This window comes from Orcinus orca, chromosome 15 (genome assembly GCF_937001465.1).
Source record: "Orcinus orca chromosome 15, mOrcOrc1.1, whole genome shotgun sequence".
NCBI classification, from domain to species: Eukaryota; Metazoa; Chordata; class Mammalia; order Artiodactyla; family Delphinidae; genus Orcinus; species Orcinus orca.
The window spans coordinates 26,829,670-26,847,625 of NC_064573.1; the positions used below are offsets into that span (position 1 = coordinate 26,829,670).

Genomic DNA, 17,956 nt, shown 5'->3' on the forward strand with positions numbered 1-17,956 from the left:
CTGGGAGGAGAGACCATGGGTCCAAAATCTGTGCCCCAATCTGCTGTCAAGGGCAATGCCTCAGCAACAAAGCCTCCTGGAGAGGGTAGGATGGGGGTGCCAATCCCAAATGCCATAGTCTGGGGCTTATAGTCTGCCAACCCCGTCCCCATATCTAACAAGACACGGATTTTAGCTCACTCTCCAAATGACCACTAAACCTGTGAAAGCACATGTCCAGGGATGTGTCCACCCATCTCGCTGCATGTAAAAGGACAGACATCCTTCCAGGTTTCTCCTTTGAGCAAATCCGCTGGATAAATTCTCAGTCCACTCTCTTCCTCTCCTCACCTCTCCTTCCCTGTACCCTCCCTTTCTTCTCTCCTAAGAGGATGAGGGAGCACAGCGTGGTGGGCTCCCACCGACTCTGTGTCATATTCTATCCAAGTCTGAGGGACCCTAGAGAAACCCTCCAGTTCACCTTCCTCACCCCAGCCCAGAAAACTGAGACTCAGGGAGGCCAAGGGACTTGCTCAAGGTCACGGGGAAGTTTGCAGAAGAGCTGCTGAAAACCCAAGCCTCCTGACCCCCGGTTCAGAGCTCGTTCTAATAAATCAGGCTTTTGGCTCTCAGATGCTCCTGCTGGTAATGTCCAAAGGACCCAGTTCTGGAACCAGAGAGATTTGCAGCGCAGGTGGAGAGAGTGCCCCCAGACCTTCCTCAGAGGATGGGGGCAGGGTGGCCTGAGGTATGGAAACAGGGAGAAGGAGAAAAGAAACAGGCTAATGATGGGGGGTTGAGGAGAACGGGCAAGGATAGCAAGTGAAAGGCTTACCCCAGTCTGCTGACGAGTGCAAATTATATTTATATATGTGCTAAATACAGTCACTATATTGGAGTTTTTCACTAGGATCACAGCATACAGAATCAAAGGTTTGCATTTCGTATGGAATGTATCCAAAGAGGCCAGCACCACAGTAGGACAGCTTGCAATCACACACCCTGATAGTCTGGACGAAATAAAGTTCGCGGAATTTTATTTAAGTTTTTTTTTTTTTTGTATTCGTAGTTGTTTGTCATCGTACCAATGCATGCAAAGCATTCCACTCCCAGAAACAACGCCAAAATGAGGTAATAGGAGTAATAAAAAAAATTAGTATCCTTTCTAAATAAATAAATTATAATTAAAAATGCAAAACAACTATAAAAATAATTAAATAAGAACCCACGATATCTACAAGTTAGTCATAAATTATGATTGTTAAATATAAGGCATTTAAACTCACAAAACCCTGTAAACTAGCAACGTGCCATGTTTTTTGTTTTTTGTGTTTTTTTTTTTTTTCATTTTTGTTTTTCTATCAGCTGAAATCGCTCTAGCATTTGCTCTACGCGCGCGCAGGAGATGAAACACGAGGGGGGGACCTGACAGACGTTGCTACAGCCCCACGCGGGGAGTGTCTGTCCCGCCGGTAGGCGGGGGCTTGGGGGATTTCTTCAGGAAAAAAAAATCTGGTGCTTTTTCTTCACCGTTGAAAAAACTGTGCTTGTTCATTAGGCGTAAAGAGTTAAGAATACTTGCACGGAGGCTGGAAACATTTGCAGAAGAGGAGCTTGAGTCCCGCCACGGGTAGGGGGCGAGGGCTGGGCCCGGGGCCCAGCTGGAGGAGGAGCCCAGGCTCCGCCCCCGCCGCGCCAGGTGGCCTGGGTTTGTGGGTTTCGAAGATTGGCGTCCTTGGCGACCCGCTGCGGCCAGGGCTGCAATGCGGCAGGAGGCCCAACTGGAATCCTGGGGCAGCTCTCGCCCCAGAAGGCACTCATGCGTCTCAGTCAAGAAGGGGCCGAAGGACGACAGCGGGCTGAAGCCAAAGCCTGCCTGTTCTCCAGTCTTCCCAGGCTCCCGGACGTCGAGGGAGGGGAAGCACAGACCCCTCTCCTCTCTTCTCACCCCACCTGGCTGCCTGCTGAGGAAGCGGGTGGCTGGGAGGTGCCCACCGGCAAGGTAGGAGGGCCCCAGAGAGATGGGCATGGGGGGCTCCAGGATCTACCCGCAAAGTCAGAGCTGACCTCTCCCCTCTGGGTGACCTTCACCCCACTCACTGGCTAACGTTAGCCCGGGGCACTCAGGGAGCCTGCAGAGAACTGGGGGGAGGAGGGGACCCATCCCACTCTCAGCCTATGATACAGGCATTAGTGCCTTCGGGGAAGGTTGTTGTCAACAGCTTGGTGGGCACAGAGCTCTCCCACCTTGAAAAATGTGTTGATGTTAGGGAGGATCAGAGAATGTGATTGTTGGAAGGAAATTTAGCAAGCATCCAATCCAACCTCTTTGTGTGCAGCTGAGGAAACTGAGGCCCAGAGAGAAGGAGGCAGGTTCTAGGGCTGCCCACTTTGTCAGTCAAGAGCCAAGACGGAAGCCAGACACCAGCTCCCGTTCCCTCCGGCCTCCCCACCAACCCACCACCTGCTGGCCTTGCAAGCCAGCCTGGGAGAGAAGAACAAAGGACTGAGACTAAGTGGGGAGTGACCTTCCCTGGACCACCCTGCCTACCTCTGGGTCAAAGCAGGGTAAGGAGAGTTCCCAACTTCCTGGGGCTGCTAGTAACTAGCTCTCTCCAAAATCCTGACAAGTACTTAACCACTCACGGGCTCTCCAGCCGTTGGCCCAGGAGACACTGTTCACACACTGCAACCACTGAATGGGACAGTATAATGCTCGTGCCATTAACCTCGGATCAGACTAGCCACCCTTTGCGCACTATTGCCTTAGCTCCTCAACTGGACTGTAAGCTCCTGGAGGCCAGGGATGTCATCTCCCTGGCTGTTGTCTCCTCCAGAACCTGCACGGGCAGGTACTCGGTACGGATGGTCTTGGGCTGAGTGAGATCCTTGAGTAACCCTCCTTCCAGAAGCCATGACCCCCCACTCTCTGCCTGCAGGTGTCCAGAGCAGCCATCCCTCCACCTGACAGCTCCACATGTACTAGAAGGTTCTACCTCAAGCCAAAATCTGCCTCCCCATCATTTTTACCCATTGGTCCTGGTTTTACCCTTGGTAAGCAACAATGCAGACTCAAATTTTCTTAACCTTATGGAATTTCTTCATATATGTGATAAGTATCCTGTTCCCCTTAGTCTTCTCTTACTGATATAAAGGCATTGAGACTGGGGCAAGGGGTGAGGGGAGGGGGAGTGCAAATGCAAGAGAGAAGGAGTGAGCAGGAGAGCCAAAGGAAGAGAGCAGAATTCTAGCTGAGCTGGTGTTTTCCACAGATGGACAAAGAAAGTTGGGTTGGGGTTGGAATTTGGTGGACTTTCGCATCTCCATTCTCTTGTCCTCCCATCTCTCTGCTCCCTTTGAGATTCAGAAAAATTATGGAGTGGTTCAGAAAAACACACTGTATGGTGTCACTTGGAACTTCCAGGTCTTGTCTCCCACCACCCCCATCCCTAAACCCCACGGAAGTTCCCAGGAGAGAGCACAGAATGCGTTGGGCAGAGAGTGTTAATCCTCACAACATCTAGGTGAGGTAGAAGAGGTGGAAATGGGGATGCACTGTTGTTTCTCCCCACTGTAAGGAGAAGGAAACTGAGGCACAGAGAAAGAAAGGGACTTGCCCAAGGTTATTAAAGAGAAAGAGCCAGAGGCTAGGAACACAGGGCCTCCCAAACCCAGCCAAGGTGGTCTCCGGGCCAGGGCCATCTCTGAGGGACTTCATCAGGATTTGAGACATTCCAAAGGAAGCTCAAGGTCCTCCTCGAGGTCCACGGTGTTTGACCTCAGCCCTTGCGTGCTAGCTGAGAGCACTTTGGCCAGGACCAGGTGTCCATCACCTATGCTACTTTACCTTTAGCATCTGGTTAATTTTTTGCATTAGAGAGGCAGTGGCCAAATGGCCTCTTTGCGACAGGGCATAAGCACAGCCAAAAGGAAGAAGCTGGCGTGAGCAGGGGTATCCTGGCTCCGAGGAACCTGGGGCAGCTCTGGCTGAAAGCTGACGCCTCCTGGTTCAATGTGGAACTGGGGGGAGGGGGGGATGGTTGGAGCTAAGTAGATGGGCTCTAGAAGTGGGGAGCCCTCCTTCAAGACAGACCTCTCCCCTTCGCCTACTCAAATGCTGCCTTCCCAACCCCGGCTGAGCCCCTCCGAGGCCCATCTAAGTCCCCATCTGCTCCTTTTCCAGTCCTCCTCTTTCCTGGACGCCCCTCCACGCTCCGTGCACTGTAAACATGAGAAAAACAAAAGCCAAGAGAAAACAAAAACAAAACGAGAACCCCCTCCCGCCTCCCAACCTGGGTGAAAAAAAATCATCCTTTTTCACCGTAAACAGGATTTGGCTTTTTTCTTCACCTTTGATTCCTTTTTCCTTTTCTCTCGTAAAGACGGGAAGATTCGGGCTGTCGTTGGTTGGTTCAGTCAGGCACCAAAACAAGAAACTCAATGAGAACTATTTGGTGCGGATTCGGTAACAGCGACATGTCCACCACAGATGACTAGAGCACCACACACAACATTTTTCTTAAGCTAACATGCTCTGGCTGCCATCCACAGAATTAGCTAGAGACCCCTACATGGTTTCTACGTGGTCAAGAGGTATATATACAATCCTTCAAAGGACAGGATTGAGGGGCCGGGCTATCAGCTAGGACCTGCAGGATCACATCTAGATTCTCAGCAGCATGGGCCCCCCCTTCCCACCCCTGCTCCGGGCACTGCCAGCTCCCTCCCTCCCGCAAAGCAGGTGGATGGACATGGACGGACGGACGGGGCAGTCACCACTCTGGACAGGTGGGCCTCCCCCACCCCCTCCTTTCCTCAGACACGGATACCACCAACTCCTCTTTCCACAAAATGTGCTTGCAGGCTTTTCCTCTACATCAAATGGCTCAGAAGGCAAAGTTTGGCTGCAAGGGCTATGGCCGTGGGGGGACCTGGTGAAGGAAAATGGGGTGTCCACTGGCTAATTCCTCCCTCAGCTGTCAGCTCCCAGTTGTGTCTCAATGTCCACTCGGCAGATGGGGCATTTCTTGCTCATGGCGAGCCACTGGTCCACACACAGTTGGTGAAAGAGATGCATACAGGGTAGGCGCCTGGAAGAGAGGAGGGTAAGTCGGAGGAATGGTCAAGGAGAAGGGCCCCGGGCTGTGCCAGGAGCCAAGGGACACTGACTCTACTCGGGGAATGAGGAGACTCACACCCAGGACCACTGGGGGCCTGGCCAAGGAAGGTTTTGGGGGCTCTGCCACGGAGTAAGGCTGTGGCTAGGATGGGAATTCAGGACAGGAAGGAAAGCCCCAAGGCCCTCCTCCTCCTGGCCCTCCAGATCAACCTGAAATGAAGCCAGGACTTTGTGTGAGATCCATTCAGGCCAAATGTCTCTCTGTTCTCCTAGCTTTGTGTCCGGGAGTCCACACCATGGGCACCACACATCTAGAATGTTCCACACCCCACCTTCCTAGGACAACCACAGAGCACACTGTGCACACTTGGCACGTTCACACACGTGCACAGGCAAACAAGCACCCCTGACACACGGTGCAGGACTGACCACCAATCCCCATGAAGGAAGAGGGGGGACTCAAAAGGCGGGGCTCCTACCTCACATCTTCTCCATCTTCCAGCAGAGACAGACAGATCGTGCATTTCTCATCTGTGTCTGACTCCTCCCCCTCTTCCTTCTTGCCCTTGCCATCCTGGGGTCTTCGCTGTGTGAAGCAGAGGAAGAGCACCGACTCACCTGGAGGCCCCTGTCTTTCATCCACAGCTGCCCCCTCCCTTTCAGCCTCCTTTCCCTGTGAGTCAGTCACTTTTTTTTTTTTTTTTTTTTTTTTTGCAGTACACGGGCCTCTCACTGTTGTGGCGTCTCCCGTTGCGGAGCGCAGGCTCCGACGCGCAGGCTCAGCAGCCCTGGCTCACGGGCCCAGCCGCTCCGCGGCATGTGGGATCTTCCCGGACCAGGGCACGAACCCGCATCCCCTGCATCGGCAGGCGGACTCTCAACCACTGCGCCACCAGGGAAGCCCGAGTCAGTCACTTTTTAAGTTCTGAAGTAACACCCAGACTTCTGTGCGCTTCCCAGACCCTTCTCCCCGCCTCCTCCCCATGCCCCCTCCTTGCTTCAGGATACAGAGTGCAGGAGTGGAGCAGCAGAAGAGGCCAAGCAGTTTTTGTTGTTCCAGGCAACTTATGTCCCAGGTCTAAACTTTATACTGTCCTAGAGGCGTAGAGTTTAGAAAGGAATTGAGTACCTAATGAACCAATCTTTGGAAAACTATGGCTTGTGCATAAACAGCTTCCTCTTTTCTAGTCCCCTCATGCTGTCCACTCCTCCTTACATCCTTTCCAACCTATATCCTTGCCTCCAGACTTCTCCCTCCACTTTCAGGTTCAGCATGCTTCATCTATCCATCCATCCATCCTTCCATCCATTCACTCTTTTTTCCCTCCCTCCCTCCCTCCCTCCCTTCCTCCCTTCCTTCCTCTCTTTCTCTGAACTAATGTCTATTCACTTTTTCTTTCATTACTAGACGAAGGCAGATTTCCTCAACTGGGCATTACCTCCTATAATTTGTACCACACTTATTCTATGTTGTTTGATCTCTCTGCCTGTCCAGAAATTTCCGTTAAAATAGGCACTAGTTCCACTGTACACCGGAAACTAACACAACATTGTAAATCAACTATACTTCAATTTTTTTTAAAAAGGTATTAAGTTTTTAAAAAGGTAAGCACTAGTTCTAATATCATGTTAGACATCATGCAAGCACTCAGTTTATACTTGTTGACTTTAATTGTCCTGTTTTAAATTCTTTGCTAATTATTTGAAGATAGTTGACTACTATGTAGAAAGTTCCAAGCTCTTGGATGGTGTGGACCATGGCTCACCCTTCTTTAGATACTGCCCCACACTTGGTCAAGTAGAAGGCACATCACTGGTGCTTAAAAAAATATTCTGGGGAGGAAGGAATGTAATCAGTGAATGGAATCAGCCCACTTTCTTGTTCCCATCTCCATGCTATGCAGTGAAACATTCTGATAATACCCATGGGAAGAAAACTCAACCTTTTCCCCTCTCTCCAGGGATAAGCAGACTTAAAGGTCATCTTGCCAAGAGAAATCTGAAGAGTCACAAGATAAAGATCACCCAGAGAGTGACTATGACCTTCGGGCCAGGCCTAAATGCCAGGTCTCCCCAGTCTGGTCCCTGGTCCTCAGCTCCGGAGTCTGAAGTAGTCTGGGGAATTGTGTAACCTTATTAGAACATACAAGAAAATCTATACCTTCTGCTCTCAGCCTCCCTGTGCCCTATACTCCCTACTGCAATAAGTTTACCCTTAACCAGAAAATCAGAATTACATCCATAGTCCCATATAATTGTCATGGGTTTGGAGCATGAATGGAGTCATGATGATCTGCCTGCCTAAGAACCCAGCCGTGTTTGCTGGTGGAGTGACCTTCTTTTAGTTGGCCCTTTGAGCAAAGGGAATTCCATAAAAAATACCATTGAGACTAGTTTCTATTGTTTTTTCCCATCATTATTCAGGATTTCCTTTTTATAGTTAACAATTTTAACTTAATAGTCCTACCTTGTTTTACTATATCTAATCTATATTTCTTTAAACTATATTGTCTCTTTTCAAATCTTATCCTATTTCTTCCTTTGTATTTTTAATCTTTTAGGTCTTCCAGTTGTTGTCTTCTCTTTTCATTATCTATGTAACTTTTATTTTAACTATAAGTTTCTTCAGCATTTTTAATTTAATATGTATTTTAAAGGTTCCCACACAGAACCTTATGTGGGAACTGTCCCTTTTGCCCATACCTTCTCATTTTCATTAACGTTCTGTTTTCACTTTGATGATATTGACATTAAATTTGTATGTAATTTTCATATCTTTTCCTAATTCTTGTTTTTTTATATTTTCTTTTTGACTGTATTTTTATTTATTCTTATCATATCATTGCTATTTTAAAATATCCTTTTTTGTTTTGTATTATTTTACTCTCAGTTTAAATTTTTAAATTTTTTTTTATATTTTGGGGGATCTTAAATGCTATCATTTTGCATTTTTAATTCTTCTTATTCCTGTTTTTATAATATTTTATTCCCCTAAGTCTCCTTTTATTCCCATAATTTTTTTAGCTCAACTCTTTATGTCATTGGTTCAGTCCATTTTCCCTTTTCATTCTTAGCATTAGTTCTTTTCCTTATCTCCTCTCGGCCTGTTGAAGTAATGACAGCTGAAGTGTGCATCTCTGGCAGGAGTGAGCCCACCCTGGTCAGGAAGGTAGAAGTTGTTCCCGGGCTCCTGAACGTACCTCACTCCCTTCCACATCCTTCTCCAGAAGCTTCAAGCTCTCCCTCCAGAGAATGATCATTTTCTCCATGCAGATGACACACTTAATTACTGAAATACTGTTGTTTCCTCTATTAACATACTATCCATGACTGACACATAATAGATGTGTCAGTAAATGTTGATTGGAATCACTGATGGGTAAATCCAGTGCCTCCACGAGGAGCATAGACCAAGGTTCATGGTCTTTGACATTGACACCATGGGCACCTGGGCAAGCCTAGAATCAAGGTGAGAGCAGCTCCCTACTCCTGAGCAGTCACCAGGTACTGGGCACCGTGCTAAGCTGTGTATATGCGCTGTCCCACTGAATCCCCAGAGTCCCCCTATGGCAGCTACTAACATATCTTTCCCATTTTGCATGAAAAAGGGCAAGGGAAGGGCCAGAAAAGCCAAGTAAGCTGTCCGGAGTTACACAGCTATAAGTGGTGGTTAGGGACTGAGTGTTTGTCCCCCTCCCCCCAAATTCATATGTTGAAGCCCTAACCACCCCTCCCAATGTGATGGAGATGGGGTCTCTGGGGGGTAATTAGGTCTAGGTGAGGTCATGAAGGTAGGTCCCTCATGATGGGATTGGTGCCCTTATAAGAAGGGAAAAAGACACCAGAGCTTCCTCTCTGCCATGTGAGGACACAGCAAGAAGTCAGCCGTCTGCCAGCCTGGAAGAGAGCCCTCACCAAGAACCAAATCTGCCAGTGCCTTGGTCTTGGACTTCCCAGCCTCCAAAACTGTCAGAAATATATGTCTGTTGTTTAAGCCACCAAATAGAAGGCATTTTGTTATAGCAGCCCAAAGACAGTAGTAAAACTGAAATTCAAAACTGGCCCCATCTGTTTCCAACACCTAGTGCTCACAGCCACTGCAGCCTGTGGCCTCCTGAGGGGGTGAAGATGGGCTCCGGCTTGACCACCATGAGCATTTTCCTGCTCCAAGTTTCTCAGTGCTTCTCAAGCTTTTAATTCCTAAATTTTAAAAAGTATTGGGCTTCCCTGGCGGCGCAGTGGTTGAGAGTGTGCCTGCCGATGCGGGGGACACGGGTTCGTGCCCCGATCTGGGAAGATCCCACATGCCGCGGAGCGGCTGGGCCCGTGAGCCATGGCCGCTGAGCCTGCGCGTCCGGAGCCTGTGCTCCGCAACGGGAGAGGCCACAACAGTGAGAGGCCCGCGTACCGCAAAAAAAAAAAAAAAAAAAAAAAAAGTATTTATTTACCTGTTTTCATGGCAGACTTTATTTCATAGAGCAGTGTTAGTTTATTCGAAAACTCAGCAGAAAATACAGTGTGTTCCCTCCCTTCCCCTCTCAAAACTCACAGAGTTTGCCCCATTAATATCTTGCACTAGTGTGGTACATTTGTTACAACTGATGCACGAGGAGTGATACATCATTATTAATAAAGTCCATTAATTTACATTAGGGTTCTAAGGGTTTAACAAATGCATAATGTCATGTCATGTCCACCATTATAGTAGCATAAAAAATAGTTTCACTGCCCTAAAAGTCCCCTATCATCCACCTATTCATTTGCCTATCCCTCTCCTAAAGCCCCTGGCAACAGTGGATCTTTTTACTGTCTACTCTTACCTTTTCTAGAATGCTGTGTATTGGAATCATACAGTATGCAGCCTTTTCAAGTCAGCTTCTTTCACTTACTAATATGCATTTAATACATATTTTCTGCATCACATCTATTCATGGCTTAATAGCTTATTTTTTTAAATCATGGAATAATATTCCATTGTATGGATCTACCAAAGTTTACTTACCCATTTACTTATTGAAAGACAGATTGGTTACTTCCAAATTTCTTATTTACTTGAATTTTTTTTTTTAATTTAACTCCAATTCCTGGACTCCAATCCTACTCCAGAGTCTTCCTGGAGAGTCTTCCTCCACAGGCTTAGGGTAGAGCCTGTGAATCTGTGGCTTTAAAAGCAGCCCACGCAAACCTGACGCTCACCGAGGACTGGAAACCTACGCCCTGAAGCCTTAGCCGCCTGTTTGTCCACATGTGAGATTGGACTTGGAATCTTTTCTAAGGTAAATCTTAGCCTGCAGTGCAGGTGCTCCCTTGGCCCTCCTCATTCAGATACAGACATTCATCTCTCTGTACACCCACTCACAAGTCCACATGCACACACACATACCCAGCTCCTTTCCTGGTCACACCTGGCAGAAGCAAGGGAGAAGACCCTGGGAAGGTAGCAGAGCTTCAGAGCATCTAGCCAGAGCAAAAGCTTCTAGAGTTCGGACCGTGCCCCTCGGTGGAAAGCTGGGCCAGGGTCAACTAGATCGTACCCACCCCAACCCCAACTATGCAGGCTGACCTGCTGGTTGGCTCACCTTCTTGTACTTGTGGGGGAAGGTGAACCTCTCAATGGTGTTCTGTACAGCTCCCCGAGTCACATTTCCCAACCTGTCCTCGAGCTGCAGCAGCTCCTACAAAGAGAGAACATGTGGATGTGTGCATTCTGCACGTGCAAACACACGCATGCACTCATGATAAGGAGGAGGGGCACTGAGAGACCTGCAGAGCATTCACGTCGATGGGAAGAATTGTCAAATGCTCAAAGACTGCGAGATCTCTACTCACTCTCTTTTTCTCTCTCCTACTCTCAACCCTGAGGCTACGCCTACCACCCATGCCCTCCCCACCCGCAGGGGAGGGAGAGGGGACAGTGGCATCTCCACCAAGCCAGCGGGAGCCAGGCTGACGGGAGGGTCCCCAGACAGAGGGGCGGGGCGTACCTCATAGCTGTCCCGCACAGCGGAGGTGTGTCTGCTGGCATTCAGTCCCTGGAGAGCAAGGAAGTGAAGCTGAGGGTAAGGGTAGTTTCGGATTTCATGGACGACCTGTTGGGGAGAAAACGCCTCAGACAGGATTCCAGGCTCCAAGAGCCCAGCTTCTGACTCCCCCTCCCATAGCCAATCAGCGCACCCCTGAGATGCTGCGGTGTTCGGAAGCGCTGTCTTTCCTCCTCCTGTGTCCCCCTGTCCTCATCAAGAACCAAGCCTGGGCCGAACCAGCCCCAGAAAGAATAACAAAATCAGTAAAGTAACAACTAACCTGACTGGGCATTTATTTCATGGCAGGCACTGTTAAGCCCTTCAAACGATTAATTGAATCATCTCACCTGACCTGTAACCTGGGTGCAATTACTATTCCCATTTTGCTGATAGGGTAAGTGAGACACAAGCGGATGAAGTAAGTGACAGAACCATGGTTTCAAACCCAGGCAGTCGGATGGCAAAGTTCACTCCCTTCCCCTCTGCTCTGTACTGCCCAGAACAGGGTGGGGCAAGTGAGGGCACAAAATTTAAGGAGGCACCGAATGACTCAGTAACCAAGATAAATAATACTTTAATGTAGTATTTTAAAATCAAAATTAATGCAAAGAACCCATGATGAACAAACTATCAAAATTTTAAATAAAAACAGGACCTGATCCTTTCCTTGCATGGCCCTGCCTCACTCACCTCACCCTGACCCTCACCCTGTCTCCAGCTGTGAGTCAGAGCTCCTCAGCTTACTCCTGCACGATCCTGGACTTAATCTTTCTATGCCTCAGTTTGCCAATCTGTAAAACAGGGATAAAACCTTTCGTGTGGTGTTTTTGCGAGGCTAGTGATTAGAACGGTGCCTGGTATGCAGCGAGCGCTCAATAACCACTAGCTGTTATTCTTAGGAGATGGTGCTTCTTAAGGCGAACCTTAGAACTTCCGAGCTGACAAGGATTCTGGGATTATTCATCCAAGCCTCTCATTTTACACAGGAGGAGACTGAGGTGCTGAGTGGTTAAAGGGCAAAGGCAAGGGCTGGAAGGGCCGAATTATGCTCTAGGGCAGCAGCATGAAGAAGCTGTCTGGAAATAAGGTTTTCAATCAGCCTTTCGCTGCTTTAGTGGACTATCTTCACCTTCATTCCACACAGCTCGGGATGCCAGGGACGCAAAGGCCCCAAACCCCACCACAGTCGCCACACCCTGCGGCGCTGAAGGCCGGCCCTCTGCACAAGGCAGCACCAGATCAGCAGGCAGCCTCAGGGGCCACTTCTGGGGTCTCCTGTGTTCCCCACACCAGGCATCTTCATCCCATTTCACGGATAAGTAAAACCAAAGCCCCGGGAGAAGCTGACCCAATAAATTAACTAAATGAGGTCACGTGGGGTCCAGGGACTACGCTGCTTGCTCTTAGCCCTGAGCCTTCCCCCCACCCTCCCTCACTCCACCTCCCAGCCCCCAGACCGGGGCCTGCCACAGGGTCCCTTGCCCCACCCCCAGTGCCCCACCTCCTTTCAGCAGTGCTGGCTTCTGGTCCAGCAGCTTTGCTTTCTTTCCCCTTCAAGCCCAGTTGGGAATAGGAGCTGGGAGGGGAGGGGAGCGGCTGACCTGCCTGTGCTCAGGACACAGCCGGGCAGGACACAAGGGAGCCACAGGCCTCAGCCCACCATTGGCACCAACAGGCAGCAAGGGAGTCAGTTTCCTGGCAGAGCCTCTCACTCACCATCTGCGTGGAGGAGGAGTTTCGGGGAAAGTGGTGCATTCGAGGAGTCGCTAGGTAATGCTGATAGTGCTGGGGCATGGGCCGCACCTGGAACTGAGCGGGACTCAAGCCGGTGTCCACACTGAGATCCCTGCAGGGACACAGCCACGGTGAAGCACAGGTGATCCGGCCATCGGGTTGCAGAAGGGACCTCAGACATCAAGCCCGTCGAGTAGAATCAGAGTCACAAACTGCCGGAGCTGCAAGGGGTTCAGTCTCGCCCAGCCCCGCCCCTCTCTTTACGGCGAAGGGAGCCGAGACTCGGAGAAGCCCCGCCCCTCTCTTTACGGCGAAGGGAGCCGAGACTCGGAGAAGGAAGGGCTCTGCTAGATCGAAGGGACCGGTATAGTCTGGGCCTCACACTACTTGAGACTAGTGCACCAAAGCCCGTCCCTGAGAGAAATGCTGAAAGAGGAATCCAAATAAGCCGGTCACGGATACAGAGCAAAGGAAAGACAGCTCCAGATAGAGTGGAGGGTGGCAGAGGCCATACTTTAACCACTTTGAGAAAATAATAGGAGAGGGACCTGCAGCTGTGAGGCAGGAAAGCTCTCCTGGACCACCGCCCCTGCTCCTCACCATACAGGAAACTCATTTCACTTAAAAATCAATCAACTGAAAAGGATCCAGTGTTACTTGGAAAATGGCTAAGTTCTGGTCTGAGACAGAAAAAACAAAAAGTGCAACATGAGATTGAAACATCTTGTCATAACTAAAAGCAAGGAAGTTATCAAGGTCAAGTCAAAAGGATTCGGTAACCATCCTGGAGAGGCTCCCACTGGCAGACTTTGGGCATTTTGTATCAATGAGTGTAACTGCAATAGACTAAAATACATCAAATAGGTTCAAATCCGTGAGAATGAAATGATGCTAAAGAAAACTGGTCCCCTTTGAAGGATGCTAGGGAACCAATGCTTCATTTTGAAAACTAATAAATAAAGGGGAAGGGGCTTCCCTGGTGGCGCAGCAGTTGAGAGTCCGCCTGCCAATGCATGGGACACGGGTTCGTGCCCCGGTCCGGGAGGATGCCGTGGAGCGGCTGGGCCCGTGAGCCATGGCCGCTGAGCCTGCGCGTCCGGAGCCTGTGCTCCGCAACGGGAGAGGCCACAACAGTGAGAGGCCCGCGTACTGCAAAAAGTAAAATAAAATAAAAAATAAAGGGGAAGAACCAAACATTTATCCTGCCTTTCCTCTGTTAACTGTACTGCAGGGTAACCAAATCGTGGATGAAGGAAAATTGCTCTTTATGAAAGTTTTCTAGCTAATAAATGAATAAGGAATGATTGAATTATTTGTCACATTCTTTCATCCCCTAAAGAAATAAAGGATCTGGGCAAAGATTATCAATTGCTACTAATATCACACAGGAGAGACAACCAGCTATCTGCTGGAAGAACACAGCACCTCGTATGAAGTGTTTTTTGCCAGAAAATGCAAGTTGAAGCTGTATCTGCTCAAGTCGCAACCTGGGTGCCAGTGTATAGTGAGTTTAGCAAACCAAGGGGCGTCTGAGGTGACACCTCCAGAGCATAACCAGCAAAATCCAGATGAGGGGAAACTACAGGAAAAAAAGCCTGATTCAACAAATACTTTTTTTTTTTTTTTTCCGGTACGTGGGCCTCTCACTGTTGCTGCCTCTCCCGTTGCGGAGCACAGGCTCCGGACACGCAGGCTCAGCAGCCACGGCTCACGGGCCCAGCCGCTTCGCGGCATGTGGGATCTTCCCAGACCGGGACACGAACCCGCGTCCCCTGCATCGGCAGGCGGACTCTCAACCACTGCACCACCAGGGAAGCCCTACCTTTTTTTTTAATATGAGGAGCATTAAAGGAATTTCTGCTTCCAGCTGTGATGTCTATACAGTATGACATATATATATATTCCTACCTTTCTTCTATATATTAGCCCACATCCCTGGAACAACCCCTGATGAGTCTGTCACTTGGGACATGAGGTAACTCTTGGAGCCAGTTGGAAGCAAACTTAGAAATTCTCTTAGTCCAGTCCCTCACTTTTGCAGGCCCAGCGGAGGCCTGAAGAAGGCCAGTGCCTTATCCATGGCCCCAGGCTAGCCAGTTAGGGGCTCCAGGGTTTCCGATCCTCGCCTGGGCTCACCCCATGACCTGCCTCGGGGAAAGGAGTTCCCCGGGGCACCTCACGTGGCAGAAACTCTGACTCTTAGCACCTACCCAGCAGTCCCAGGGAATCCAACAGATTCAAAGTAGCAGAGAGATGTTCAGGGAATTCTACCAAAAGCAAAGTCCCAAGGAACTGTGAACAGAATCCCTCCAATTCTAGGAATGCTGAGTGGAGAGGCAAAAGACACCTCAGCCCTCAGATGAGAGAGGTGATCTGCCCAGGTTGGGCCTGAGTGGGCTCTGGGATCCCCTTTTATCATCTCATCAAAAATCCCTTCCCAAACCCAGGATCCTCGAACAGGGCTCCTTTGCTGAGGCCGAGCTGCTTGCAGGGGAAGGATGGTAGGAAGCTCTCACCCCTACCCCCCTCTCCGAGGTGCCCAGGCAGGGCTAGGGCTGTGTGGCCACGCAGGCTGCCATCTGCACTGGGGGCAGAGTCAGAACTGTGAACCCAGGACTGAGTCAAAGGAGCACGATGAGGACAGAGACACTGGAGCAGGGCTCAAGGTCAGGGTCAAGTTATCGGGCCCAGGCCAGAAAGGGGAGATTGGGGAGGATTTATCCCCCAAGGCCTGCTGCTCCCACACACTCCCAGGCCAGGATGCTCAGTGCGCACAGCTGCTTGGGTAGGGCTAGAATCTCCTAAAGTAAGCGGGGGAGGGCCAGGCAGCCTCAGGCCTGGGGCTGAACGAGAGCTATTGGGGCACGCCAATTCCTGGAATGACTAGGGCAGAAGTCAGTGGTTTCTGATGATTCTCTAAAGGAAAGGGGGGGTGCGCAGACACACTCCCCACCTCCTCCCTCCCAGGGATCCTTGCAGAGGGTGAGCGAAGCCCCTCCTACAATGCATTTCCTGTCATCTAATTTCCAGACCTCACATCTCCTGGCAGAAGAGGCCTCCCTGGAAAAGAGGGGTGGGATGAAAAGCCCCTGGTCACCACTTGGATGGCCCTTGCTGGAGCAGAGCTAATTACAGGGAGGAGAAAGGGCCTCCTACTTGGGAAGTGGGGACAGGACAGGCAGAAATGGCCCCGGGTGGACCCGGGGCGGGACTCAGCCCAGGGCCCTCCCAGCGTCCCCTGCTGGGGCACAGGCCAGCCTCTCAGGGCCCCCGCCTCTCTGTTTCTCCAGGCAAGCAGGGGTCAGGAATGCAGAGCGACAGAAATGAGCGAGGAGCACAGGATATTTGGCCAAATAAAGCAAGTCGGCGGCCTAACCCGCACCGCGCCTCCCGCATCTCAGCAGCACCCGCCTCACCGCGTCTCCTATCCCCTCCCACTTGCCACGCTGGACCTTGTTCAGATCCCTCAGCCGTACACAAGGACCCCAGGTGCTCTGTGTGCTGAAGAGAATTAAACTGGATTGACTTGCCTGCTGAGGGACAGAATTTCATCCAAACAACAATTAAATCTTCCTAATTTGAATCTGCTAATTAGAAAAAGTCTGGGCTGAAGCTGGCCGTGGTGCAATCTATGTTTTAGGAGAGCGTTAAATCTAACAGAGAAAACCTGAGAACTACTAAGAGCTGGAGACACAGAACCTGTTAAATCAACCATTTCCTGCACCTAGAAGCACCTTTAGCGTCCAGTCAACCAGAACTACCCTCTTGAACCATTCCTGGGTGTCTGGTCCTAGGCTGCTTCCAAAGCAACCCTTGCCCACACCAGTTTGCCTGACTAAATGGCTGAGTAATGACACTAAGGCACGTCTGTTTTTTAAATAGCCCATCCCTTCCCATGGAGGTTTTTTGTTTGTTTTTACATTCTTTAAAACAGACACACACATACACACACACACACACACACACACACACTTTTTTACCTCAAAGTTGCAAAAACTTCCTGGATACTCTTCACTCAGATTCCTCAAGTGTTAAAATTTTACTGCCTTACTGCATTTCTATTTCCTTCTCTCTCTCCACGTATACATCCATACATACAAACACACACACAGAGTTCTCCGTGGATTTTTTTCCCTAAACTATTTAAAAATAAGTTGAAGGCATGATGCTCTTTACCTCTAAATACTTTAGTGAACTACACACCTTTTTCAAGTGTTCAGGTGTTTAGGTCCAGCCCTAGTTTAGGTCAGCCCACCCCTGAGCTAGAACCTGTGAGTAGGGTGGGACCAAGTATCCAAAACAAAGCAATGATGCATGCCAGGGCAACAAAGCCCTCTGCCCTGAGTGCAGGAGACTGTGGGAAGACGTCACAGGGGCCCGCTGCCTACAAAGACACCACAACCAAGCCCTCAACCTCTCCCCAGCCAGTCTCCCCAGTCCTTGCCTCCGACCCAGCTGGCTCTATCTCCATGAGCCTGTTTTGCCTGGCTGGCGTGCCCTGGCACTTCTCTCTGGACTCCTCAAGGCCCACCCCCTCCAGGAAGCCTTCCCTGACCATGCTAGCTCCTGAGATTCTCCTTTCCGCCCCCCTCCCAGGGACCACTGGTTCACAGCACTCCCTGAGCTTGGGAAATGCTTTGCATTCCTGTCCCATCCTCCCCTGCAGTACCATGAACACTGAGCCCAAGGCTGGGCACATGATGGCCCCTAGCCACATCTGAGCTCATTGCTGGAACCAGGACCTTGGGGGGCCGTCTGGCCCTGAGGGTGGACAGGGCAAAAGCTGGGGCTTGAAGACTAGGACTCCGGCATCATTGAAGTGAAGGAAACAGGAGCTCCGTGGATCAGACAAGACCCTCCTCCCTCCCTCCCCCAGGGACCCCACTCACCAGTCAGTGCCCTCAGCCAAGTACCTGGGCTGAGGTGTCTGTAGTTGGTGGCCGAAGTCGAAGCTGGGGTGGAGGCGGTGAGGGTGGACAGACACTCGCTCCTGACTCCGCCTACCCCGGAAGGGAAGGAGGAATCCAGGCGTCAGGGCTGCCCAGGGCCAGCCCAGCCCCCAGGAGTGCTCAGCAGCCCCAGCCCACAGCCTGCGTGTGGA

General features: G+C 50.3%; 1 protein-coding gene across 5 annotated transcripts in view; it reads right to left on the minus strand.

The window, feature by feature from the left end:
* Positions 1-1,013: 1,013 nt before the first annotated feature.
* The window catches only part of ARK2C (arkadia (RNF111) C-terminal like ring finger ubiquitin ligase 2C), a 106,392-nt gene continuing 89,449 nt past the window's right edge, over positions 1,014-17,956 (minus strand). For 4 of the 5 annotated variants that reach the window (XM_004266062.3, XM_049697895.1, XM_049697893.1 and 1 more), the window contains exons 3-8: positions 17,745-17,855; positions 12,838-12,967; positions 11,083-11,187; positions 10,678-10,773; positions 5,578-5,684; positions 1,014-5,069 (exon numbers count right to left, since the gene is read on the minus strand). In XM_004266062.3, coding sequence (XP_004266110.1) covers positions 4,952-5,069; positions 5,578-5,684; positions 10,678-10,773; positions 11,083-11,187; positions 12,838-12,967; positions 17,745-17,855 — 667 coding nt within the window. In that variant the 3' untranslated portion in view covers positions 1,014-4,951. The remainder of the gene's footprint in view (positions 5,070-5,577; positions 5,685-10,677; positions 10,774-11,082; positions 11,188-12,837; positions 12,968-17,744; positions 17,856-17,956) is intronic. The other variant, XM_049697894.1, reaches the window with a different exon arrangement.